Below are 26,044 nucleotides of genomic sequence, written 5' to 3'. Positions count from 1 at the left end.
CAAGCCCAAATCTTTCGATTAATGAAATTTCTCGCTTAGCCATGACTTATTTCCGTATCTAAACATCTAGTTATAGATTCAATGCATTGGAATGCCCAATAAGGAATGTGATTGTATTCTAGAATTGTTTCTCCATCATCACGATATACCTTCGTATTTTTTTCGTCGCAATGATTCTCGGGCTTCCGATGGATTCGCGGTGAACTTTCAGTGGATTCGCGGTGGACCCTCAGTGGACCCTCAGTGGACTCTCGGTAGACTCCCCGCGGAGCCCCGCATACGGGAGGGCACAAGTTGCCCAGTAGTAATTATATTTCGTGGAAGTCGGCCGATTTTCAGGCGCGTTAGTCAAGCGTAGAATAATTCTTTCTGTGCCCAAGGAACGCCAGCTCACCGCCAATATCGCACAATCAATTACTCGATTGTTTATCGATGCATTGTTAGTTTTAACAATATTTCCTCATTCCAATTGTTCATAATTTCAACTCTCCAATTGTTCTAAATCAACCACTCGATTGTTTAAATGAAAGAGCTTTTATTTTGTTTATCGGCTGCATTGTTTGAATAGATTGGCTGTTCATTATTAGTTGTTTATTTGGGAGTTTCATCTTCAGCTTAACTGTCTTTCGATTTTCTAAGCGAAATCGCCGTTTTACTTGATATTCTCTTGATTTGTTTCTTCTACGATTTGTTTCTGCCTACTCTTGTTGACATTTTTTCTCATTATTATCTTCATACCTGATTTCCTTACATCATCATTCCTTTGCCTCTGATCTTCAACACTTATTTTCTTGGGAAGTCTAATTTCTTTACCATTCTTGAATTTTACTTAGTTCTTCGTATTTACTCTTAACCAAGAGTATCTATCTGCTAGGCTACTTATTACCAATCCTCCTTTCCAAGTCTCTTTCTTTGATTACCTTCGTTTCAATTATGGCCCTTTTCTTTTCTGAAAGAAGAAGACAAAGACACGCTGCTGCTGCTGCTACTGCTGCTGCTACTGCTGCTGCCGGCACCCACGAAACCCGGAAGCCTCTTCCCGATTTAACTGTTAAGACCGTTGTTTGTGTTTCTGGTCCTTTCAATGTGCAGAAAAACCCAATGCTTACTCCTGTTGAGGGACTTTCCTCACGTGCTGTTCCAAGAACTTTCTCAGCCAACACTTCAGGTATTTCCGGCGCCTCTTTGAATAAGTCTTCGTGTTCCAACTACCTCAGAAAAGCGTCAACTTCAACTACTATTTCTTCCGTCTCATCTTCTTCTCTCACAGCTATTGCAAATCCAAAAGGAAATCTCAGTAATAACGTCAATGCTGATGCCAATAACGAATTGCCAATTCTCGTCTGCACTTGTTCGTTCAAAGGAGAATCCCAGAACGAACTGGATGTTCATATTGGTGAAACCCTTAGGCTTCTATCCAAGTCGGTGGTTAATGGTTGGATTTTTGCTCACTCTATAGACTGTAAGGAGCGGACTGGTTGGATTCCTAAAGATTGTGTTAAGATCTTGGACATGATGTCCACCTACTCCTACGGAGCAGCGCGGTCGTTTAGTGGTTCTAGTTCCAGCTCTCTCCCTCTTGCAGCGTCTAGTTTACCCTCTCCCGCTCTCTCTGTCAAATCTCCTCTACATGGCTCTGCACATTCTTGGGTTCAACCTCAGTCTCAGCTCCATCGCTCGCAACAGCAGTTAGAAACGCCTCCTGGTACACCTCTTATCGGCCCTCTCGACAGTAAGCCACACCCGAGCGCTTCTCGAAGCGCTACAACCCCTCCAATGTCCACTACACAGAGTTTCGGCAGGCTTATCTCCGTCCTAGAAGGATCCGCATCTCCTACCGCGTCACCCTTTGAAAGCAAATACTCTGTAGCCTCTGATTTCCCCTACAAGAACATTTCTGTCTGTTCTGTTCATTGCACCAACAATAGGTACTGGTATAGAGTGGATACCCTGAACGCTTCTACCCAAATTCACTTATGTCGATTCTACCAGGACTTCTACGATTTGCAAGTGGAGATCTTAGAGAACAGAGAGCTAATCGGTGACGACTTTAAAGACCTGCCAAAGCTTCCAAGTCTTATTTCTCCCACTGATAACTTTTCTCAAAGTAATATGACCTCTCGTTGTATCGGCCTCAATCGCTACTTGCACACTATTATGTCTAGAATTGAATACACCCATAATCAGTTGCTTTACTGCATTCTGATGGCGTGGCTTGATATCAGATCGGGAGACTTTGAGCACACTTCGCACCTGCCTGATCACGAGATAATTAGGCTTCTGGAACCTAAGCACATGCGGAAAAGAATCGACTTTTCTGCTGTTAAGGCCAGTGCTCATTCCGCTCCAACAATTCCTATCCCTTCTCCTAAAAGTGAGTCTGACTCGACTCCATTGGCTTCAATGAATAATGGTGATCGGCTGAATATAGATGACCAGCCAACTTTTCCTCTTTTCTGCAACTCATCGGTTGACGTCGTCTCTGATTCTTCTGCCTATGACGTTTCTTCCATTCAAGACAAGGTTCCTCCAAGGTCGATGTACCGCAGAGCCTCTAGTAACTCCAGTAGCAGTATCAGTGGGAGTCGTGCACATTCGCATAGTGATTCTCGTGTGCTAACGTTCAAGATCTTCTATAATGAAGAGATTCTTGTTTTGAAGCTAGCCAAAGGTACAAGCTTCCACGATTTAAAACTGCAAATTGCTAGCCAAATCAACAAATACCTTAGCGATTTTCAGCTCACTTATAGAGATGGCAAAGCTGCATTGTTCAAGCCCTTGAGATCTAGCGTTGATCTTTCGTTTTGTGCCAAAGAGGCTGTTAGGTTTGGTGCTAACATTATTACGCTAAAAGTCTCTATGTGACACCATCATCAATTATGTACAATATTTCTTCTTCTTTTTATCCTTCTTTCCGATTACTTGGGTGATCTTATCTTATTCTTTTCTTCTTCTTCTTTGTCCTTCGCCGTCTATCTATTCGCTCTTTTCTATCTTCTAAGCTCCGAATACCAATTATCATCAATTTCGCGTAGTAATGAAAAATTGAAGACCTTCAGTAAATTGATCTCTTTAGCTTTTTACTTCATCTTTCAAGATGTCTCATTTTCATTTTATCGCTATGCTCTTCACGTTCCTATTCGTTACCCTTACATCAGCGTTTTCATTGTCGCCTTCCTCTTTGTATTCTTTAATCCTTGAGAACCCAGGAGATTCAGGAAATTTGGAGGTTGTCAAACTGGCCCAACTGGAGTACAAGACAGACTCATGGACGCTGAACTCACTCAATTCAGAATCCGACATATTACCAGGCAATTACTGTGTGTCCTTGGCAGAGGCTAATTCTGGGGAAGTTGTTGTTCCATGCTTCAATTATGGAAACTTCGCGCACCTACCTGTGACTGGTGTCTTAAGTCTCATAAGAAACAATGGTAAAGACTTTTCTTACAGCTCAATTTCTTTACTGAGAACAATTCAAGCTCCTTCAAGTGCGGAAACTCCTTCTAAAAGTGCCGGTTTAAAGATTCTTGATAAGGAGTGTTATGTAATTCCATCACCTATTATAGAGGATACTACAAGGACAGCCGAGAAGCAGCAGGCTGTCGGCACTAATGCCAATTCTGATGACAATAAAGATGGAGAAGAAAACTTTTTCAGTAAGTATTGGATGTATATAGTCCCAGCTCTTCTAGTGATCTTAGTGGGAGCTCCTCAGTAAGTAATATATTGTATAGATGTGCTTGTTAATATGACGATAATTTTGTTGTTTCCTAGTTGGCGCTAAATAAGGAAATTGTCGAAAGGATTTCTAAAGTTTCACTAATTGGTAGTCGTCTTCTTATTCCAGCGTACATCGATGATACTTTTATTGCTTCTCTTCTGGTGCCTGACAGTTCGCAGTAGAGGAATTACTAGTGCCGAAGGTGCGGCTTGTGTTAACGTTGCAAACAACTTTACGAATTTTCCGTTTGATTGTTCAAAAACTGACCTTGCCTATAAATGTAGGTGTCAAGATAAAGCATTTTTAGGGACAGTTGTTAATTGTATAGAGACATATTCCCAAGATAGTCAAGCGCTTGCTAGTACTTACACCTATTTATTGGATACTTGTTCTGGTCAAGCTCATCAAAAGTATCGCATGGTTCATGTTGCCAGAATTTATGATAATGCCACCCATTTCTTGATAACTATGAGTCAAATTAGCAAAGATACGGCCTTGGTAAATCCGGTGATCATTTCAAAGTCCGCTTATGAGGTTTCTTACTCTAGTGTTATCAATCTTATGAAGCAAAGAAACGACTCGACCTATATGGGATTTGCACTCTATGGCTATTGGGTGCTAATCTTCACTCTTTCTACTGTAATCAATGTGGCATATTGGTGTTGTCCGTATGCTTCTGAGAAAATCGCAAAAACTCCACCCATAAACTGGCTTCGAAGACATCTTATCTGCCCCCAAGTGATTAGACCTTCTCAACTCTCCAGGTTTAAAGCGCCTACTGAAAAGAGTTCACAAACCGGTGCTAGCAAATTTAACTTGAGTGTCATTGAATCAATGTACAGGATGCCTGTTCGAGTGCATGCCTTGCTTCTTTTCCTCTACGCCTGTATTGTCACGATCTTATGTTGTGTCGATTACACTTTCGTCACTCCAAATACGATTTTTCGTTGCCCTAAGGGACAGAAGTTTGTGTATTATGCAGATAGAACTGGAATCATCGGAACAATGCAATTACCTTTGATTTTTCTATTTGCCTCAAGAAACAATCCTTTAACTAAAATCACTGGTTTACCCTATAGGACTTTCCAGGTCTATCATAAATGGGTTTCCAGGATAACATTTGTGCTTTTACTTCTCCATTGTACATTTTATCTCAGCTACGTGCAAGCTCGTGGTGATTATATCGCCAGATGGGGGCTACTTAAATGGAGGATGGCCAACACTGCTTTTATTGCCATTTGTGTTACAACTGCTTGGGGTTCCGTGCGTAGAAGATACTATGAATGGTTTAAGTCCTCACATAAAATACTCTTAGTTATATTTGTCATCGGTGCATGGTATCATTGCTTAACTTTAGGATGGATTGAATATATTGCCGTTTCCTTTTCCATTTGGGCCGCAGATTACATCTTCAGAATAGCTAAAATTACATCTACTGGTGGAGATCTAAAGGCTAACTGCAGGGTTCTTTACGAGACCAGGGAGGAAGGGGAAGGTTCGACAAAGATAAGGAAAATGCCTCATTCCATTAGAATGGAGGTGAACCACTCAGGATGGTGGAAACCGTTTCCTGGTGCCTATTGTTGGGTTTACTTTTTGAAATGGAATATGTTTTGGGAAGCCCATCCATTCACTGTAGTTCAGACTACTACTCAACACAATTTTAACCAATTGGTGTTTATAGTCAGGGTGAAAAAGGGATTAACAAGGAAGTTGGCCAATTTCATTGCCAAGCAACCAAATTCTCAATGCATTATGTCCATATTGGTAGAAGGACCTTATGGTACTAACATTCCATTTAAAGCTTACGATCATGCAGTTTTCGTTGCTGGCGGTGTTGGAATGACTGTGGTTTATTCTATAGCCATGGATCTTGCCCAAATATACACTGCACAAGTTCTTAGAGGACAGAAGAAATCAAGTGAGAAGTCAATTTCTATAGAATGGATGATTCCTAGCTTTGAATCGGTGACAGCATTTCGTCAAGAGATTGAAAAGTTGAGACAGTTTGAAGATATTCTCAAGCTCCACATTTTTATCACTAGGGAACCCAAAGATCCAGCGCTCAAGGAAGTTTTGAATAGGCTAGAAAGGCCAATCTCAAAGGCAAATTCAAAACCCAATGAGCCAATTTCACAAAAGACAATGTTTAGGGATCCCACTATCATTGAATTGGAACCAATGTTATCTATACATGAAAACCCAGAGGACCAAAGTGGCTCTACTGGTCGCGGCAGTGGCAACAACTTCCAAGACGATGAGATGGTTGAATTCTTGGAGGATTTACTGAATAGAAATGGCAATAGTTCCGTTTCAATTGATTTTGATGAAAAGCCAGATTTGACTACGTCACTTCATAAGATCTACACATTAGCAGGACCAACGGCCGTGATAGCATGCGGGCCTCCAACATTAAACGCAGATGTCCGAGTTGTTACAGTCGAGTGCCTTAAGAGAAATAGAAGCGTTGAATACTTTGAGCAGGAGTTACTCTGGTGAATGAAGAAAAAAGTACATACACTTTATAAACAACTATTACCTCAAGAAGTCAATCCTTTTCTGCCGCAGCCCAAATGGGAATATAAATAGGAGCATATTTCCATCCTTACACCTGATTGATGGTGGTGATTTAGGGTGCAAAGATAATCACAGAGGATAGTCCATGGAACATCCTTCACTTAAACAACGGAAATATAATGTCCAGGCAACTTAAGCAGTTAGGAGACGACATATGGAGAAATAAAGTAGAGAAGGTGAACTCGGAGTTGTTTACGCTTACTTATGGATCGATAGTGGCGCAGCTATGCAAAGACTTTAACTACAACTATGACGAGGTGAACAATGAGCTATTTCAAATGGGGTATAGCATTGGAATACGGCTGATTGACGAATTTCTTCAAAAGACACAACTTAGTCGTTGCGTCAACCTAAAAGACACTGCGGAGATCGTTTCCAAGATTGGGTTCAAGATCTTCCTTAACATCACTCCTACGGTGGCACACTGGGCAGCAGATTACAGGTCGTTCGGACTTATTCTCACGGAAAATCCATTGGCAGATTTTGTAGAATTACCGGATGATGGTAAAGCCAGCAAGAAACTCTGGTATTCCAATATACTTTGCGGAGTGTTGAAAGGTTGCTTTGAAATGGTGCAACTGGATTGCGATGTGAGTTTTATACAAGATACCTTGAAAGGAGATGATGCTACAGAGATTAGGGTGAAATTGATTAAAATTCTAAAGGATGAGATTCCGGCGGGAGAAGAATAATACATCAGCTAAGAAATATATCAGAGTAACTGTATGTTGTCTATCAACTGAAATTCAGGTAATGTAGATAAGTTTTAATAAATCATCATATATTTCTTTTGAAGCTGAGGTACTCAAAGGAGATACAACTTATCTCACGGTGACTAGTCTCGTTGATGCCCGTAAAGAAGAACAAGAAGAAGAAGAACAACAGCAACGAAAAGACTAAGAGAAGCTCTCAGATATCTAATTTTTCATGATGAAAAATTTAATATTTGGAAGAGAGCTGAGGGTTCTGTGGAGAACCAGATATTTCTTTAAGCAGTGATAAGAGGATAGTAAGATCCTAGGTGATAATGGTGTCCGAAGATAATGATAACTACAGCTACTATCAGGCATATGTTGATTCAGAAGAGGAGGAAGGAAAAAGAGGTGAATCTGTATCCAATGAAGAGCTGAATAAAGACCTTTCTGCTAATGATATAGTAGAAGAGTATGATAATTCCTCGGAAATTACAAGACCGTTGTCTGTAGAGGAGGGAGATACTCCTCAAAAAACAGACCCCATAAATGATTATATGAGTGAGTTGCAGGCTGATCTCAAAAATGCTCTTACCTTCGATGAGAAGGCTAGCGAGGAGAAGGAGGAAGTGGGTGAACGGGGCGCAATGGAGACGAAGCCAGAACAAAATGCGTCACTTGAGGCCGGCATCAAACTTCAAGAGAAGAGTGATGATGATCCAGAGGAACAGGCAGGTACTCTCTTGAACTCAGAGACTACTGAACCATATGAATTCGTTCCTCCATTTGCAGGTAAACATATCAGTACAAGTGTCAGTTTGGAGGATTCGTTATGGAGGGGAGACAATGGTAATGATGGCACTGAGGGTGATGATGATGATGGCACTGATGTTGAGGATGATGGTGATGATGATCAATACTCTTTCTTCCCAAATGACGACACAGGAAGTGTACTTAATAAGAACCTAACAAACGATTCTACAGGTTCGTTGTCAACAGGCAATTTTTCTTCGTCTATGATAATTGCAGATGAGGGAAGTAACGTTAGTCAGGACGATTTCAGAAGCAAATTTATCAGAATGAACACGAGGGATACTATGAGAACCATCAATACTTCATCTTCCAACATGACTAAGGATGCAGAGAACTATGTAGGCTCGCCTTTGGTGACAGTTGGAGAAGCAGAAAAAGAGATAAAAGAAGAAGAAGAAGAAGAAGAAAAGGAGGGTGAAATTTTGGATACTCTTCCAGAGAACGAAGAGTATGATACTAGTTCGACAACGGTAACGACGAACCGGAATTCAAATAATACGGCCGGTGACAGTACGCGAAATTCTGCTCTAACAAAGGATTCTACTCTGACTTGGGAGTCTCCTGATAGTCACGGCAATAGTTTTGGATCCAAACAAACAACAGCATCTGCTGACTATTCAAACTGGGAGATACCATCAGTACCCAATGTAGACCAGAAAGCAATTTTCTCTTTACCCACTGTTTCGGCGAGATTGCAGGCCTTAAGAGAGAAACGGCAAGAGCTAGCTGAGTTTGATTCTGGGTTGGAGGCTTTCTTGAAAGAGACAGTGAAAAAGGGTACCAAAACTATGCTCCATGGTGGAGATCGACAGCTTGGACCGCATGTCAAAGCTGCTTACGCCAATGCACGGTTGAATCATCATCATTTATCAGCTTCAACAGTGACAACGGAATTCGCTAGCGATATCATACGAACGTCATCGGTGATCAGGGAAAAGGGTAAGAACTTCTTTAAAAAGATGCACTTAAAAACGGTAGGACAGCATTAAGTTTAACTAAATAACAATTTATTATGAATTATTAGTATTTACTGTTTCTTGCTTAGTAAATCTGCTCCAACCTGTCTAACGGTATCGTTCATCAATCCTTTCAGTCGGTGGCATCCTTCTATACCCAAGCTAATCAATCTCTCTAGTTTATCCAACGGGAGTCTATCCTCGCATAAGATAAGATTCAATTTATCGCTATCTCCAACTACACCTATTGTAATAAAGCTCAAGTCTATCTCTTCAAGAGAGTTTAGATCGAGCAATGCAGTCTGATCGTAAAGTCCAACGGTCACTGCACTCACGTAGTCATATAATGAAATACCTGCATCTATAAGAGCCAAGGTTATAGCATTACAACAAGTTGCCAACAATCCACCATCAAAGGACAAAACAGTCACCGTAACCTCTATAAGGGATCGGGCAAAATTATGTAGTACGATGGTCTTGAGAAAGCATCTCTTCAATATGATACTTAATTCAGTCAACCGTTTATCGTTTCTAGGTCTTTTCTTTCTCTCCATAGTGGCAAAAGCCGGATGATTAATGGATATACTTAAAACAGGTGAATCCGGTAACTGTTTAGTTGATGATGATCCGTACGTAGTATCCATAGGTCCTTTGACTAGACATATCACCTCGGAGTTACCCTGCCTCACATAACTGGACCCATCGGATGCATTAGGATGTGTATTTGTTTGGCAATGGAACTGTCGAAGCTCATTCCAACGACGACCATCAATTCGGATTCCTTCCGGAGAATATAGTTCGAATCTGCTCATATTACCCTTACCAACTCTCTTGTAGCATATTAACCAGGATAGGCTGAAAATTTTAAGTATGAAAAACTTGGTTGAGGTATTGAGGTGTACGGATGGTCTGACCATCATTCAATCTTCACATGCTCTGCGGAAAGTGGGTCCGCCGCGGCTACGCTTTGACCCGGGATGATTGATTCACAGTCGTTTACATCTCGTTTGAGTGGGTTTTCAACTCCCACAGATGCGGTAAACCATCCGCCTCGCTTTTTAAGATAATGGCGTCATTCTACAGTCGGCCGCAGCGGTCACAAATTACACATGCAATCAGAAGTGCGTACGAAATTAGTCAAAGGTGAAGGCCGGATCAAGCATAAAATAAATACAGGAATGAAAAAATTAAATCTCTTAGTAGCTATTTTTCTTTCTTCTTTTAGAGGCACCGATGGTACTTAAGTAACTCAGTATCACTGAAATTGTTTGTCTCTTCTCCGGGTTTTTCATTGTACATTCATAATCTTTTCTATTTCTTCAGCAATGTCTACACTTGCCATATCGGTGCTATCACAAGAAGCTTACTCCAAAGGGCTTCAGATTCTGAGGTCAGTATCATCGGGAGATTACTATGCATTGGCTATAACATTACTCTCGTTCATCAAGAGCACAATCATCTACGTCAACTGGACTATCTCGTTGGTGATTATTGTCCCTTATTTGATTCTTGTTCTATGCGATATACTTGTCTATGTGTTTAGATTATCTCTGGACTTCGCATCGGCAGTAATTACAAACATGACTAGCACCACTCGGAAGAAAGAGAAAGTGAATTAAACTCCCAGCTGCCATTTCTTCTTCATTTCATTCATCGCTTTTTATATTGCATACATACATCGTACTTAATTTACTAGTTGATAATCACTATTATGTCGAGTAGACTCAGAAGAAGAATAAAAGTCTAAGTAACACTCCTCGTATACGCTTGGTCCGAAAGTTCTCAGCTGTCTGCATTGGCCATGAGATTTGATCACTAACTGCAAGAAATCAGAGCAGGATAGAGAGAACTGAAGCTATACGAAACTGGGGGAGATCACGACGAGGTGGTGTGGTGTTTGAGGGAACATACCGCTAGGCCCCGGTGGTTCCCAGTGGGTCACGGTGGGTCCCGGTAAGTCCCGGTAGACTCCTTGGGCTCATTTCCTCACACCCACAAATTGATCAATGCGCAGCCAACAGGTACTTAGATACTAAATACTCAGATAATAAATTAATACAGATTCGTTTCTTCTATATTTAACAATGAGCGAAAGCGAAGTTACCACAGATCCTAAGGTTGTTGAAGACGTTAAAGAAGAAGTTGAGGCCAAGAAAGGTGTTGATGCTGCTGCACCTCCGATGCCTAAACGACCAATTTCACCTACCGAAAAGGTGATTCAAGACCTAAGAGACGCCTTTCCAGGTCTGGAGGACAAGTATCTCAAGATGGCATTAATTGCATCTCAAGGTCAGCTCGACCCGGCTTTCAATGCTTTGTTATTCCTTTCTGATCCAAACAGCGATATTCATGTTCCTTCGCCTCATTCTGGCCCTGATGAGAATGAGAAGGTCTCTGCTATGAAGGCACAATCGTCTCGGCAGAGGCAATTGGAGACCGATGAGGCATTCGCTCGAAGATTGGCTAGAGAGTATCAGCATGTTGGTAAATCCCATCGTAACCATTCATCTGTGTCAACGGGTGATGCCAATCACAAGACGATTCCCGCCTGGGCTAAAGATGATGATGATGAGTTGGATGACTTATATAATTCCCTTAGCAAGAATGTAGAGACCGCTAGGAACAAGTTTGGTAATTGGATGGACAATCTTGCTAAGAAGATCAACACAGATGGTCAGGAAACTGATACTTACCAGACTCATCAAGCTCCTACTTTACCACATCGCAGAAAGCCCCAGCTTTTCAGTGCCTTTGGTGCCAACCAGAAGGATCAGCCTCTTCCTCCTGTTCCTTCCAACGATGCGGATGAAGTCGGAGGATTGGCTGACAGAATGGCCCCGATAAAGATGTCTGACGATACTGAACCTCCTGTTAAGGAGGACATTGCGGAGAATACTACGAAAGATGAGGACCAGAAGCACAATTCCTCCAGTAATTGGACGGCTCTTTCCTCCGTTCAACCTGAGCCTGTTCCCAGCGACAAGTTTCTAGTTGACGACAGTGAAGACGAGGATGAAGACGAGAAGCCAGAACCAAGCCAAGAAGAAAAGCCAAAGAAATCGGACGCCTTAAGCTCTTAAGTCCATAAGTACCATATGTATATTAAGTATATTATTATTATAATGTAGTGGAATCCAACTGCATTCTGCGATGATTATCCAGAAATCCAGTTTCCGTATACGAGCCATCTCTCATAACCGTTTTCATCAGCCCCCTCATTATCTCGACTTGGAACGGCTGGAACGGGAAGTTTTCTCCATCCACAGATATAAACGGAAGCTGTCCCGGTTTCGCTCTCGGGATCACTCTAAATGCTTCCACCTTGGAGTGAGTCACTTCTTCTGTCCAAACGTGCAATCCTTTGTCCAATGACAGAAGTGCATCCACCGTCTTGAAGAAGCCCGCTCGAACATCTGTCACCACAATATCCATAGATCCGTCATGGGGTAGAGCTGCAGGGAAGAAGTTGGTGTCTTTGGACACGTATGGCATTTTTCCAGAGTAGAGTAGTCCCATATTACTACATAATTCATCATCCAGTTTTTCCCAGCCTGGTAAGTTGCTGATATCGCACAAGTCGTCTGTCTCTTGGAAAACATCATTGTATTTCAACTCAAAGGCATCATCATCAAGGTCTGCATCATTTGATGCATCATTCATGTGTATCCGATAGTAGTCGGAAAGTTCCTCTATTGTACGGGCAATGTACTTCACAGCGATAGTACAGGGATAACTGCGCCCAGAAAGCACCTGCGATAGCACTCCTATGTCAAACCTTGACTCTCCAATCCATCTCATCCATTCTGTACCGATATCTGCCTGTGCAATAATACCATACGTCTGACTCAAAAATGAGACTATGACAGGTTGATCCTGTGAACAAACAGCCATTAGATCGGTTCTCACCGTGACACCCTTGAGAATTTCCAGAACAGCATCCGAAGGTTCCAATGTTCCCAAACACGAGCGAGACAGAGCATTTCCTGATCCTGCCGGCACCTGAGTGATGACCAGTTTGTTGAAAGCCTTTGCTCTATCCGAGCGCTTGTATAGTCCGTTAATCACTTCATGAGGAATACCATCTCCGGAAGCGCATAGTATCAGGTCAAATTTGTCTATATCCATTTCCTCTGCAATGTCCGTGGCGTGACCACTGTACTTGGTTTTTATCACGGTCAAATTGCAGTGTGCAGCGCGTAAGAAAGGCTCCACTTCCTTATTATAGATCTTCAGAGACAATCCTTTACCACCATGTGGATTAATAAGCACCAATACGGAAACCCCCGGTTTCGAATCCGGATAAGCACGGGCCATCAACTTCTCTGAAAGTATGATAGAATCATCTGTAACAGTGCTGGAAATCAAGGAAGACTCAGAGGATTTAGGCCCAGCTGCAATCGTGAAAACACTGGTGAATACCCCAGTCTTGTGGCCCACCTTCCTCGCATAAGAGACCTCTAACTCATCGAAAACCCCGCTTTCTGTGGGTTCTGACCAGAGAATGCTCTTGTAAGGAATTAGGCTACGGTCGGAAGCTATCGGATCGAAATTCTCGCCTTTGCCTACCGCCACTGCAGCAAATGGCACACAGCACATAGTGCTAGCCATGTCGAGATCATTTTCTTCATCGTCCAGTTGAGGTAATTGACCTTTCAAAACGAGGCCCTCTGTTTCAATGTATGCTTTCATGGAAAAAGGTGAGGAAAAAGATTGAAAGCAATCCAAATACGGAGAAACGGTTGACTAATTAATATATATGAAACTCTTCACATGCAACTTCGCGCGGGAAAATAGAATTTGTCTAGTTTGTTCCGATAAACCACAATCAGTAGATATGATTTGGCTAGTAAAAGTAATGTATTTACTTAGTTGAGAGCTCGTTCTAACTCTCGGTTTATTCTCCATAGCCTTAGCTTTGGGGGAGCTACAATTTTAAGTTTAGTTCGACCTTGTATCGAGTTTCCGAGTCTTCCGAATCTGTGAACGGCCGGTAGCAAAGGATTTTTCAGGGTTTCTGAAAGTCGAAATGTAATAACGGATATAATAACGGATACTTTTGCCGAAAGAGAAAACTGACTGTTTCAAATTGATACAGTTTTTAAGGATATGGGTTGCAAAGCTGTAATACCAACCCCGTTGGTCTGTAGAGCATTCTTTCAACATTATCATCAATATTCCCTCCGCTTGCACTAATAAAATTTTTTCTGGATTTGATATCCCCTCATCCTATTACTCCAGATATTATCTAATACTGATCATATCATTGTCTACAACTATCCAATTTCATTCGCCGAAGTTCATACCAATATATCCATGGCCCGATTGGGAAGCTTTGAGGTTTCGGCTTTTGACGCGCTCATAATTTCTTTTTATGTACTTGAAATTCACTACATTGGTAAAATGTGAAAGAAGACGAAGGACATGGAAATAACAAAGCTCTAGATACCGATTTTCTCTCCAACATAGATAAATTCTCTTTTCTTATCCTCGATTTCGTTTTCATTGAAGAGGTATTCCATTGAACCATTAGCCATGGGAGAATAGATCCAGTCAATCAAACCTTTTCGAACAAGTAATACTGGATACTTCCAGCAATACCTACACACTTTTTTGATCATTCCCTCCTCCGCAGTCTCCTCCTTGTCATCACTCTTATACATGAGATCTTTGGGTCTTTTCGAAATACTCAAATTGCTCTCGAAAATATGAAGAACTGGGAGGCTAAGGATAGAGCTGTTGTCTTCATATTCGCTAATTTGCACCAAGATATCATTTAAGATTTTGTCTTTGATTTTTATTTGTCTCAAAAATCCAGATCTGATAATACATCTGTAGAATCCCAAGCCATATCCAGCAGTATCGATTGGAATCACAGATGCTAATGGATGATCTGCCGGAATCTCGGGTAATGTCGACACCCTAGTTTCAATGAAAACACATACTGTAGGAATAGAAAAAAATGATTTCACAATACTTTCAAGCATACTTGGTAAAAATTGGCCGTTTCCAATGGTAGAGTAAGAAGAACAATAGATAAAGTAGATCTTAGGAATCTTGGGCAAGTTCACCCTTTCTCCATTGCAGTTAAAGGCAGTTGTATCCTTCAGGCCAACAGCCTCTATGCTAATGGAACTTTCATCAGATTCATAATGATCACCATAAACTTGTGGTCCCCTTAGATCAAGAGTAATCTGTTCTTTCTTTCTCACATCTTCCTTTTTTGTTCCAAATAAGTCACGAACGGATTTCCTTCTTCTCGTTTCCTCCTCTATGGAAGCTCGTCTGCACATTCTCCAAAAAATGATAAATGCAAACGAAATCACACTGACTACTAAAGGAAACCAGGCTCCATGAACAATTTTCCTTAAGCCGGAAATGACAAGACACACTTCAAATGACCCGAATATGACCAAGAATATTAGAGAAAATAGCCAATGGTAATGATAAACGTAGCGTAATGTAATAGCAATCAAAATGGTGGTCATAACAAAGTCAATGGAAATACCCAAGCCGTAGGCCGCCGTAACATTATTACTAGTCTTGAATCCCACAGTGGTTAGCACAACAGCCACCATTAGTACATAGCAAGCGACTGGAATAAAAACGCGACCCTTGTGTGTCTTGGAGGTATGAATAAGCTTCAATCTTGGAAAACAATCTAGATAAATTAGTTGTTTTAGAATGGAGAAGCATCCAAGAATCAAAGCCTGGGAGGCTATAACGGTTGCAAGAGTTGCAAGGATAAACACAAACCAATAGTATCCAGATCCAATACCACCAAAGGGAATGGAACTGTAGAACAAGTTGGATGAAAATGTGTCCCGGTTAATCGAGATATAAGCTGCTTGACCAAAATATTGGCACATTAAGCATGGGTAAACAAAACAGATTAAGGTTATTTGAATTGGAAGAGCACCAAAGTGAGAAACATCTGCAAACATAGCTTCAGTTCCAGTGACGCAAAGCATCACCGGAGAAAGAATATCAATATTCTTCTCTCTTGCAAGAAGTTCAAATGCATAGGCTGGATTCAATGCCTTCATAATTTCAGGCTTCTTCGCAATCCAGTAGATACCATCTACCAAAAGCGTGATCATCCACAAGAAAATGATAGGAGAGAAGAGAATGGACAATTTACCTGATCCGAACCTCTGTATTAAGAAGAGTACAATCAAAACTGCAACAGAGACTGGCATAACTTTATTCATGAATGACTCCTTTGCAACAGCGATACCTGAAATGGCAGACAAGACAGATGTTGTTGGTGTTAATAAGCCATCAGAAAAAACCAATGAGCAGCCATATAAAGCACAAGTAAGACTGACAACAGAAATCACACTTTTAGCAAAGCCATCGCTAAAGACACTCTGAGAGGTATCAATGGTAGTTGTCCTGGCTAATGTTAAAAGGTCTTGATCCATGGACAGGTCATTCATACCGTAAGAATCTTCTGTGTTACTGATGGTGTTATTTTCTTCTCTCAATTTCAATTTGCTGGCTATCTTGGAATAGATCGCTATCTGTCCACCTTCGTTATGGTTTGGACCAAAAGTTAGAACAATCAAACAGTATTTCAGAATCACAATCAAGGTGAAGGTCCAGAAAATGCAAGAAAGTCCACCCAAAAGATTCTCTTCATTTGGTGCTTTGTCGGGAAACATACCGGAGAAGACATACAAGGGAGAAGTACCAATATCTCCGTAAATGCCTCCTAAAGAACTGTAGCAAAGCAACAAAGTACCAAAAACCTTATTGGTTCTCTTCCGAGAAAGGAGATTTCTGATGTCAATCATCGACTCACTAATACGAGTCTAAAAAGAATATTAATTGTTTTACTGATTAGGCTGATGTTCATTAGGGGGTAAAGCAAGCAGGATGGCGGTTCCTTTTATACACCGACTACTAGTTGGTGGTGCAGGAGGGGTTCATGATACCAACTGAAAACTTCAGGGGTTATTAAGTTGTCCTGGACCACAATATACTGTCAGCCGGAATTCGCTCATCTTTCAGAGCAAAATATTTGACTCTTGCTTTCTTCTTCAAATGTTTCTCAGCGTAAATTGAGGTGCATTTATTTCACTGAAATTTCCAGCATAGTTTTTTCTTAAATTTTTGTTTTTTGATGTCTTGGGTATTTGGAATTCAATGACCTCATTGTGCATATACCACAATGTTCCATTGTTTTTGAAAAAGATGAGATCGGTCAGCGCGAACGTTTTCATGCATCAAATAAAAGGTTGCAAAATGAGGCGAAATTTTTTTCCTGCCGACCTCAAGCTTCCATTTTAGGATTGAGCTGGATGCCATGCTCTCAAACCAGAGTGCCGAGGTGACTGCTGTTTGCACCCTAATCTAGTGTAAACTGTGGTACATGTCACCGGAGAGTTGTTTACCATAAATTTTCTCATTGTAGAATCACATGCGTCACATAGGAGTAGAGCGAAGCAAAAAATATGAATAATGAAAATTAGTCAATAGAAGATCGAATGGGGGTATTGAGGAAAAGTCCTTTCAGCTCTAATTTTAATGAAAGCTCTCAACGATTTCGCTGTCCCTGGGCTTTATGCTGTTTTCAACATGATTGTGAGTCTCGGAATAACTTCCGTTTTTCCCATCACTCCTAAGGACTTCCTTATGGCTTCAGGGCAAAGGAAGTAAATGCAAGGGATAATCAATGCATTTATAGCAGCACAGGTCCTATAAGTAAAGCTGTCACTATTAGGGAAGCAAGTTGACGTAATCATACGACCATAAAGCTGAGGGCCCAGGTTCCTGCCTTCGATATAGCATTTTCTGGAGGCCTAATAGACAGCAAAGTGATTTCGGCACGTAGTAAGCACGACGTGCGAAGCCAGCCCGGAGCAAAAAAGGATCTGAAGATGAAAGGATTACAACGGGGGTCATTCGGTTGCTATTTTTATAAGATCTGACTAGGTATGAACTGCTAATACCAGTGATTTGATGGAAACTTGAGAGCAGAAGCCAAGTATCAATCTTTGAAGGTTTTTGTGCTTATATAACTGCTTCTGTCAATGTCACCTTCATCTTCTTACGCTTTTGCTCCTCCAAAAGAGATTTTCTGACTACTCTAATCCCTTTCAAAATTTCCTGGTCATATGCAGAGATATCTTCAAATGAAGCAAGCACCTTCGTAGCTTCGACCGGTCTACCTTGTCAAGCAATCCATCTTGGGATCTCTGGTAGAAGTGGTAATAATGGAAGGATCATAACTTGAAAAAAAGTTTGCAAAGCAAACGGAAATCTTAAAGATGGCTCGTTATCAAGGAAATAAAAGCCAAAATCAATCCAATATGAGAGAGCAATTCCTCCTATGATTAGAGCTCTGAGCCTTGCACGTTGGATGGTTTGGTGTCAGGCCCAGCAACAGTATCTATCGAAAGATAACTCATTTTGAAAGTAGGGAGAATCAATAAAAAGCCCATGATACCTTGGTCGAAACCAAATAGTAAAAATGGAACAGAGCAAACAAATGAAGTCACTTTGAACCCAAGAAATGACATTCATCGTTTTTTGAGATTCTATCTGTCAATACTCCAGAAACAGACGAGCTACAATCATATTAATTTCCCGATTCGGACTGAGACATACCGGTTGTACTGTTACTGTAGAAATCCGTTCTCTTGTAATTTTTCAATTTGAACAGGGTTACAAAATTGTCATGCTGCTGATGTCTTATTTCTAAGTAAATTGGGTCTCTTCTGTGAAAATTTGGGGATTCTTATAGCATCATAACTCCGATCGGAATTACAAACTTGTTTGATTGTTCAGGGACTTTCATGAAATAATCCCACATGAAAAATGGCACGACTATGATGTGATAGCTCCCAAATTCTTGAACTAGAAGTGTTTCAAGGGGCCAAAACATCTCAAGGAAGAATTTGTGCGGACTTGAATTGTTCAATGAAGCCGTTTTGCCATCGTTTGCTACAGAAATGTATTTAAACACTATACTATGATGTCATAGAAACGCAATCTGATATATGGATATTTTGGACAGAATTATAGCAGGTTTGCTGTCTTTACAACAACTTTGTGATCTTACCAATAGCAATGGTCTCACCCTGGTCTCTTAAGGTGAATCTACCTAACTCAGGGTAGTCAGCGTATGTCTCAATACACACAGGTTCCTGCGTCTCCAACTCAACAATGATCTTCATCCCCTTCTTAGCGAAAGGTGGAGGTTTTTTGGACTTTCTGTTAGTGCCTCTCTCTAGTTTATGAAGAAGTTTGGTAAATGTCACCTCTTCCATAGCTGTATGGACATGCATAACACAGGAGAAACCAGAGGATAGAATCGACTTCAACTCAACAATGGCGATCTGGGCCTCGAACTTAGTCACAGTATGCACAGGATGCTCCTTAGAAGAGAGCACGTAACCAGCATTGATATCATCATCGTTGACACCTTTAAGTTTCATTCGCACCTGCTCGCCGCAGAAGGCGGTATCTGCCTCGGCCTCGGTCTCATTGAAGATTGTTAACACTTCAACAGGAATCTTATTTGGCATCAGCAGTAGCTCAGTACCCTTTCTGACGTGTCCAGACTCAATTTTACCTTCCACCAAGGTACCCATATCTTTCAGTTTTGAGGCGATAGGTAGCATAAATGGATCGTTAATCTTTCTGGCAGTCAATGGCATATTATCCAAATATTCCAAGAGGGCTGGACCATGGTACCATGGGCATACTTCGGCAGGAATCTTTTCCTTAAGTCCTGCTCCGGTATAACCAGAGACTGGCATAAAGCAAATGTCATCTCCAGAGTAGCCGACGTTCTTCAAGAAGACGGACAACTTCTTAGTACATTCTTTGTATCTCTTCTCAGACCAACCAACAGTAGGATCATCCATCTTGTTAATCACAACAATAAGTTTGTTGACACCTTGAGTCTTTGCCAAAATGGCATGCTCTCTAGATTGTCCTCCTCTTTCAAAGCCAGCCTCATATTCACCCTTTCTGGCGGAGATCACCAAAATGCCGACATCAGCTTGAGATGCACCTCCGATCATCTCAGACACGTACAATCTGTGACCAGGGGCATCCAAAATTGTGTAACGTCTCTTGTCGCTTTCGAAGTATGCTTTTCCTGTCTCGATAGTCTTACCATCGGATCTCTCTTCTCTATCGGTATCCATAATCCACGATAGATACCAACCTTGCCTACCAGCATCCTTTGCCTCCCTTTCGTACTTATCCACAATTCTCTTATCCACTGCACCTGTTAAATACAATAAATTTCCACCCATTGTAGATTTACCAGCATCCACGTGACCCATAAAGATAATGGAGACGTGCTCTTTTCCTCCAAACATGTCCTTAACTACCTCAGGATCCACTTGATCCTCTAATTCCTTCGCCACGTTGTTTGTAGTACTGGCTGTGGATGACGAAGATTTGGAAACGTTCACTGACGATGGAGCATTTTCAGGAGTTTCTTTAACTTCCTTAGGAGCTTCCTTAACCGTCTCTTTGGCAGTTGCTTCAATCTCCTTCTTGGTTGCATCCGTTGATTCCTTCTTAGCATTTCCTAGCTTTATCGTACTCGATTTCATATTCAACTTCAAGGTTTTCTTCTTCATTGGTCCTGCTGGCTTATTTAGCTTCTCCTGCTGCTGCTGCTTGTATTCTTCCAAAGACATCTGATGAGGTTCCTCCGCGTTAGCATCGTAGCCCTGCTGGTAGCCTCCCTCATATCCTCCCTGATATCCTCCCTGATATCCGCCTTGAGATCCACCTTGTGATCCGCTTTGGTATCCCTGGTATCCCTGGTTATAGTTCTTGTTGTAATCGTTACTTCCAAACTGTCCACCATACTGGCCGTACTGGTTGTACTGATTAGATTGGCCCTGTCCTTGGCCCTGTCCTTGGCCGTATTGACCATACTGGCCATACTGACCGCCCGTTCCACTTTGACCTGGCACAAATGATGGTGAACTGACAGTTGGCACAAAATTTTGTGCAGCGTCAGGGTTGAATCCCTGCTCTTGTTGCTGCTGTGCAATTTGTTGACCGTTCAAGTTCATGTTCTGCATGTCATAACCCAAGTTCTTGGCATAATATGGCTGCTGGCCCTGCTGGCCCTGTTGGCCTTGCTGATTCTGTTGGTTTGACATATATACTGTAAATCTTCACTTCTGGCCTTTGTTCCACCTATTATTACCACTGTACTTGATACAATCTCTGAAAATTTTTCAGATTAGAGGAGAATGAAAAAAAACGTATATAAAATAGTCCTCGTCAATCGTCCACATCAAACAACTCATCTTCATTCCTTCGCTTAGCTCAACAAAAAAAAATATTTATTAAAAGAATAATTACTCTGAGTTTGAATGTAAATATAAGAAAAAGGTAAACAATTCTGAGACATACATCGAACAAGCGTGAAGATTACTAGTTGTTTATAACAATTTGGGTTTTCAATCGATACCATTTCTTAATAGCAATAACAAACCACAGTATGGATCCCGAAGAATATCTTCAACCAGATTTCGACGCGTCTAAAGTGACCATTCCCAAGTTAAGATCGATCCTACTTGATCAAAACATCCAGTATCCTTCTTCAGCCAAGAAGTCAGAGCTAGTGCAGTTATTCGATACTCATATTAAGCCTCAGTCTATTGAATTACTCAACAAGATTACTTCTACAATTCCTAGCTCAAAAGGTATCATTTTTGAAGATGGCAGCGGCAACGGCAACGGCAACGGCAAGAGCAATGGCGATGGTATGAGCGGACAAAATACTCCTAAAGTCAGTAAAGGTACTCCGAATATCACTGATGGCCATGTAACGCCTGAGTCAAAGCAGTCCGATCCCATACACAAATCTACTCCAAAGTCTGCCCCTTCCGTATTTTCTCACAATAATGTCTTCCAGAAGTCTCCGTCTACCCCTCCTAAGGAAAATACTATTCCAGTTTACCCACAGTCCGTGCCTAGAAAGAGATCTTCTCCTCAGAATACTTCTAAAGCGATTTCTACGCGTAAGAAAAAGGTACTAAAACGTCAGAACGTTTCTGTTGACAACAGTAATCATTCTGACAGTTCACTCTCGCCTTCAATGTCGCCGCAGATGAAGAATTCTCTCCTTAGTTTTGAAAAATTTGAGTCTCCAGACTCTGATGATATGATAAAGCAGTATTTGAAGACTCCTTCAGGTATCGAATCTCCCAAACGTAGGCCTGCAAGCAAAAGCTCGGATATTATTGATCATTACAAGAAGTCTGTAGGCGGGGGAAAGATTGCTAAGAAACATAGTTCAAAGAAGGTCAAAAAGGAGGCCAAGAAAGAGGCCAAGAAGGAGGCCAAGAAGGAGGCCAAGAAGGAGGCCGAGAGGGAGCCATCGGAGCTTGAAGAGATATCCAAAGATCTTCTAGTGCCTCTTCTAACTCCATATACAGAGGTAGAAGGGGCCCTTCAAGCTGATCTTCCTGTTCAGTCTGCATTACCTCACATTTTGTCCTCTGTTGATACTTCTGTTGTTAGTGTGTCTCTTGAAGACACCATTGATGTTGAAGTTCTTTCGGGTCCTACTCAAGAAATTCTCGTTGATACTTTCAAGGACGATGAAAGAACGATCAAAGGTGAGCACTCCGATGACGAAATCGTTTATAAGCAGTCGACGGAAACACATCTGAGTTATAATATTTCTACAGAATCTACCGATGTGGAGGAATCAGAAGACGAGTTTGAAGATGAAGCTAAGGATAAAGATGCAGTCAAGGACATCAAACAGGAAATCAATGAAACCAAGGTCATTGCCGATTCTCTAAGGTCATCATCCCATCCATTTGTCTCCTTTATATCTAAATTTGTCCTTCTTGTTTGTCTTCTTGCCTCCACGTTTTTTTTTGGATGTTATAGAACTATGAAGTTTAACGCTGGATATTGTGGACTTCCGAACTCGCATTCAAGTTTGCTTTCTTTATGGTCTATAGTTCCACTGCAGTGTGAACAAACTCTTGAGCCAATACACCCTTACGTGAGTCAAATAGAGCAGCTATTGGTTGATCATCTCGCTCCATCATGTGCTACCTGCCCTGAACATGGTACCTGTTATGAGAACTCCGAACTTGTTTGTGATAGACAATACGTGGTTTACCAGCCACCAGAATCCTTATTTGGGCTCATTCCAAACAAAGAAGAGTGTATGTATGATGAATATGCTGATAAGAAAGCACATTTGCTATCACAATACACTATCGAGCTTCTTGAAAGGAGAGACGGAGAACAGCTCTCTTTGGATGAGCTTCATAATCTTCTCAAGGCCACCAGACCAGAGCATATGTCAAACAGAGAGTTCGAGGAATACTGGGATCATTTCATCAACTACGATATCACAAAGGAGCCTGAAATCAGAGTCGACTTGAGGACTAATTTAATCTCTATCGAGCATAAAACGCCATCTCAGTTCCTAACGAGAACGTTCGGTGAGTCTATCAAAAGTAAAAAGCTCGATCTCTACGAGAGATCACGTCCGACCTCCACCTTTGATGGTTATTCCGACTATCAGGAGCCTTCGTATAAGAAAGTAAGTATTTGAATGTCGTTCTTTTTAGTTGTTTCTCTTTTTTTTGTTACGTCTCCTTACTAATGTCTATGTAATTTGCTTGTGCTAATAATGCCAATTTTAATTAATAAAGATTTACTCCTTATGAGGATTGTAGGGAATGAATGTAGGCATCGTAAATGATGCTTGAGTAGGTTGAGCAGACTGAACAGGTTGAGCAGGTTGTGCAGACTGAGTAAGTTGAGTAGGTTGAGCAGACTGAACAGGTTGAGGTTGAACAGTTTGAGGTTGAACAGACTGAGGTTGAACAGGTTGAAGTTGAACAGGCTGAGGTTGAGACTGAACAGATTGAGGTGGAACAGATTGAGCAGGTCCAACAGATTGAGGTGGAACAGATTGAGCAGGTCCAACAGATTGAGGTGGAACAGATTGACCAGGTCCAACAGCTCCATCAGACTTTTGATCATTCTCATACTGTAAATAAGAACTCTTAAAAGCGTCGGCTGGATTGACCATCTTGTTCAATGACGGCGAAACAGCTATCCCCTCTTGAAGAATTGAGACTATCGCCTCTTGGGGAACTGAGACTGTCCCTGATTCATCTTTCGTCTCAGTACTCATATTCCTACAATATGAACACTCAAATTTATATAATGAATCATCATCGATCTTGCTTTTCACCTCCTCAGGCTGACAACTGTAGTGCTGCCACTTTGAACACTTCTCACATCCAATCATTTTAGTTCCGTCGTCATAGTTCTGTCTTTTAATCCCGCAGCTACAGTCAAACTGCCAATTTTCTTCCTGCTTAATCTCACCACCATTAAGAATGACAGCCTGAACCTTCTGTCTCTTCAGTTCTCTTTCTTCTCTAGTCTGGGCATCGTAAACTGGTGAACTTGACCTTGTTTTAGTCTGTGATCTCGATCCCATAGATGCCAGAGCATACTGTTTCTCTTTCATTTTTCTCCTACGTTCAACCCTACGATCTGCGGCTTCAGCTTCCAGCCTCTCTTGGTCTGCATGCCGACGAGCTTCTTGTTCCTTTCGATGCTCCTCTCTTTCCATTAATCGAGAAGATCTCTTTCTATGTGCCAACATGAATTGCATCTTAACCTCTTTCTTTCTCTGTAAAGCTTGCTTTCTCTTTCTTAGATCATGAGCTATAACACGATCATAACATGAATCTAACCGCGATGCAAGTCTATAGCTTATAGACTTCTTTTTCCGTCCGGCAGAGGCCTTCAAGTCTTGAGTATACCTGTCAAATTGATAGATACCTGCAGCTAGACACTTCCATTCAACTACCTTGGGCTCAATATTGTCAAAATAGATATATTCCGGCTCCTCTATCTCTTTCAAGTAGTCTTTCCTCTTTTTGGGGACTGACATCTTAACAAACTCCCATTTCCTATAATACAATCGAGCATCTTTAAGCATCAAATACTCTTCTCTCGTATCTCCATTAGATACTTGAAGTAATGGTGTAACTCTCATTTCTTCCTCTTGATCGTCATATCTGGAAAGAATCTTTCGGAAATGATCAGGACTCTTCTTGTTGGCTCTTAGAACCAACTGGTAGAGTATATCAACTTTGTCCTCTAATCCCAATGTGTCATATTCCATTTCACTTCCAAATATCTGATCAACACAGCCAGAAAATTCATCACTAACTGAATTGATTTTGTAATTGGACAAGTATTGGATCAACTTCACCTTAAAGCTATCCAGAAAAACAGGAGGGTCGGCAATTCCTATAACCTCTTCTTCGAGGTTCTCTACATCAAACGCCTCGCCCATTCGGATGAGGTGTTTAAGAACATACAGCCATTGTACCAAGTAGCAGAATTTGTAGTCGTTTCTCAGCTTGCTTAAAATTGAAGAGTATGCAGGGTTCTCGATCAACAGCGCTGGAGGTGTGGTTAGGAACTGCTTCTTGACATCTTCCCCAACACGCTTAGAAAGATTGGTAGCAGGATGAATAGATACTGAGTGCATAGGATAAATGAAGGTAAAAAATGGCGGTACAGACCGATGCCTATGAAGAGTAATAATGTTGTTGTAGCCCCTGCTCGCTTTTCCAGGTATGGTCCAGCTCCGATCTTCTGATTCGACGCGTCGCTCGACGTTTGAATGAATTCATTTCTGGAAGATTCTACGTTGGGTATACATCCGTGCACCGGTAAGTTAGGAGTGGCTGAAATAAGTAAATATGCCGCGGCCGCACTTATCGTTCGCAGATAGAAACAATTCCCACCGGACTTAAGTGGAAACAATCCGAACCGATGCGATGCAATTGTTGAGCCTCAAGAATATGGAACAGCGAGATGCGGTGTCATCTAAGTTAGCAAGCAAAAGCTTACCTGCAAACCACCGTCTAGCACCCTTAGTCATATGGAGGCATATGTAGACCCAATGCTGTCACTGGCTTTGCTTCCATATATTTTTATATTTTTCTCCCCCCCGTACGGAGAAGCCTGACATTCGATTGGCCCCGACAGACCGATGACAGAGCCTCTTCCTGCCTTGCTTATTAATGTGTAATGCGTCATTTTTTTAGGGCATATTTGTTATTTTTTTTGGCCGGAGTATTTCATTTTTATATATTACTTGTTATTTTGTATCAGCTTCAATCTTATCTTCCAACGGTTGTGTACGTTTTCTTCTTTCTTTCTTTACCCTTTTTTACATTTTAACTGGCTTTTGTCGCTTGTAACTCAAACGGCATTCATTATATTCACACACTCAACTTCCGTTA

At 41.4% G+C, this 26,044-nt stretch overlaps 11 protein-coding genes across 11 annotated transcripts; 6 read left to right on the top strand and 5 right to left on the bottom strand.

The window, feature by feature from the left end:
• Positions 1 to 933: 933 nt before the first annotated feature.
• Positions 934 to 2,865, top strand: FOA43_000987 (uncharacterized protein; the record flags this gene model as incomplete). The annotated part of the gene is made up of 1 exon (XM_038921311.1): positions 934 to 2,865. One exon carries the CDS (start codon positions 934 to 936, stop codon positions 2,863 to 2,865), a length of 1,932 nt encoding a protein of 643 aa, XP_038777239.1.
• Positions 2,866 to 3,097: 232 nt separating this feature from the next.
• FOA43_000986 (uncharacterized protein) lies at positions 3,098 to 6,220 on the top strand (the record flags this gene model as incomplete). The annotated part of the gene is made up of 2 exons (XM_038921310.1): positions 3,098 to 3,660; positions 4,084 to 6,220. The coding sequence occupies 2 exons, from the start codon at positions 3,098 to 3,100 to the stop codon at positions 6,218 to 6,220; spliced, it is 2,700 nt and encodes an 899-aa protein (XP_038777238.1).
• A 197-nt stretch (positions 6,221 to 6,417) lies between these two features.
• Positions 6,418 to 6,990, top strand: BET3 (transport protein particle 22 kDa subunit; the record flags this gene model as incomplete). Its single annotated transcript, XM_038921309.1, has 1 exon — positions 6,418 to 6,990. The coding sequence occupies one exon, from the start codon at positions 6,418 to 6,420 to the stop codon at positions 6,988 to 6,990; it is 573 nt and encodes a 190-aa protein (XP_038777237.1).
• Positions 6,991 to 7,325: 335 nt separating this feature from the next.
• On the top strand, positions 7,326 to 8,792 carry FOA43_000984 (uncharacterized protein; the record flags this gene model as incomplete). Its single annotated transcript, XM_038921308.1, has 1 exon — positions 7,326 to 8,792. The coding sequence occupies one exon, from the start codon at positions 7,326 to 7,328 to the stop codon at positions 8,790 to 8,792; it is 1,467 nt and encodes a 488-aa protein (XP_038777236.1).
• A 38-nt stretch (positions 8,793 to 8,830) lies between these two features.
• On the bottom strand, positions 8,831 to 9,571 carry FOA43_000983 (uncharacterized protein; the record flags this gene model as incomplete). The annotated part of the gene is made up of 1 exon (XM_038921307.1): positions 8,831 to 9,571. The coding sequence occupies one exon, from the start codon at positions 9,569 to 9,571 to the stop codon at positions 8,831 to 8,833; it is 741 nt and encodes a 246-aa protein (XP_038777235.1).
• Positions 9,572 to 10,843: 1,272 nt separating this feature from the next.
• On the top strand, positions 10,844 to 11,839 carry FOA43_000982 (uncharacterized protein; the record flags this gene model as incomplete). The annotated part of the gene is made up of 1 exon (XM_038921306.1): positions 10,844 to 11,839. One exon carries the CDS (start codon positions 10,844 to 10,846, stop codon positions 11,837 to 11,839), a length of 996 nt encoding a protein of 331 aa, XP_038777234.1.
• Positions 11,840 to 11,876: 37 nt separating this feature from the next.
• On the bottom strand, positions 11,877 to 13,448 carry FOA43_000981 (uncharacterized protein; the record flags this gene model as incomplete). Its single annotated transcript, XM_038921305.1, has 1 exon — positions 11,877 to 13,448. The coding sequence occupies one exon, from the start codon at positions 13,446 to 13,448 to the stop codon at positions 11,877 to 11,879; it is 1,572 nt and encodes a 523-aa protein (XP_038777233.1).
• Positions 13,449 to 14,197: 749 nt separating this feature from the next.
• On the bottom strand, positions 14,198 to 16,552 carry FOA43_000980 (uncharacterized protein; the record flags this gene model as incomplete). Its single annotated transcript, XM_038921304.1, has 1 exon — positions 14,198 to 16,552. The coding sequence occupies one exon, from the start codon at positions 16,550 to 16,552 to the stop codon at positions 14,198 to 14,200; it is 2,355 nt and encodes a 784-aa protein (XP_038777232.1).
• Positions 16,553 to 18,799: 2,247 nt separating this feature from the next.
• SUP2 (Eukaryotic peptide chain release factor GTP-binding subunit) lies at positions 18,800 to 20,893 on the bottom strand (the record flags this gene model as incomplete). Its single annotated transcript, XM_038921303.1, has 1 exon — positions 18,800 to 20,893. One exon carries the CDS (start codon positions 20,891 to 20,893, stop codon positions 18,800 to 18,802), a length of 2,094 nt encoding a protein of 697 aa, XP_038777231.1.
• A 344-nt stretch (positions 20,894 to 21,237) lies between these two features.
• On the top strand, positions 21,238 to 23,319 carry FOA43_000978 (uncharacterized protein; the record flags this gene model as incomplete). The annotated part of the gene is made up of 1 exon (XM_038921302.1): positions 21,238 to 23,319. The coding sequence occupies one exon, from the start codon at positions 21,238 to 21,240 to the stop codon at positions 23,317 to 23,319; it is 2,082 nt and encodes a 693-aa protein (XP_038777230.1).
• Positions 23,320 to 23,421: 102 nt separating this feature from the next.
• Positions 23,422 to 25,284, bottom strand: FOA43_000977 (uncharacterized protein; the record flags this gene model as incomplete). Its single annotated transcript, XM_038921301.1, has 3 exons — positions 23,422 to 23,471; positions 23,744 to 23,775; positions 24,077 to 25,284. 3 exons carry the CDS (start codon positions 25,282 to 25,284, stop codon positions 23,422 to 23,424), a joined length of 1,290 nt encoding a protein of 429 aa, XP_038777229.1.
• Between the last annotated feature and the right edge of the window lie 760 nt (positions 25,285 to 26,044).

This window comes from Brettanomyces nanus, chromosome 1 (genome assembly GCF_011074865.1).
Source record: "Brettanomyces nanus chromosome 1, complete sequence".
Taxonomy (NCBI): domain Eukaryota; kingdom Fungi; phylum Ascomycota; class Pichiomycetes; order Pichiales; family Pichiaceae; genus Brettanomyces; species Brettanomyces nanus.
The sequence above is the reverse complement of the archived record's forward strand: the minus strand, read 5'-3'. Positions and strand labels throughout refer to the sequence as shown.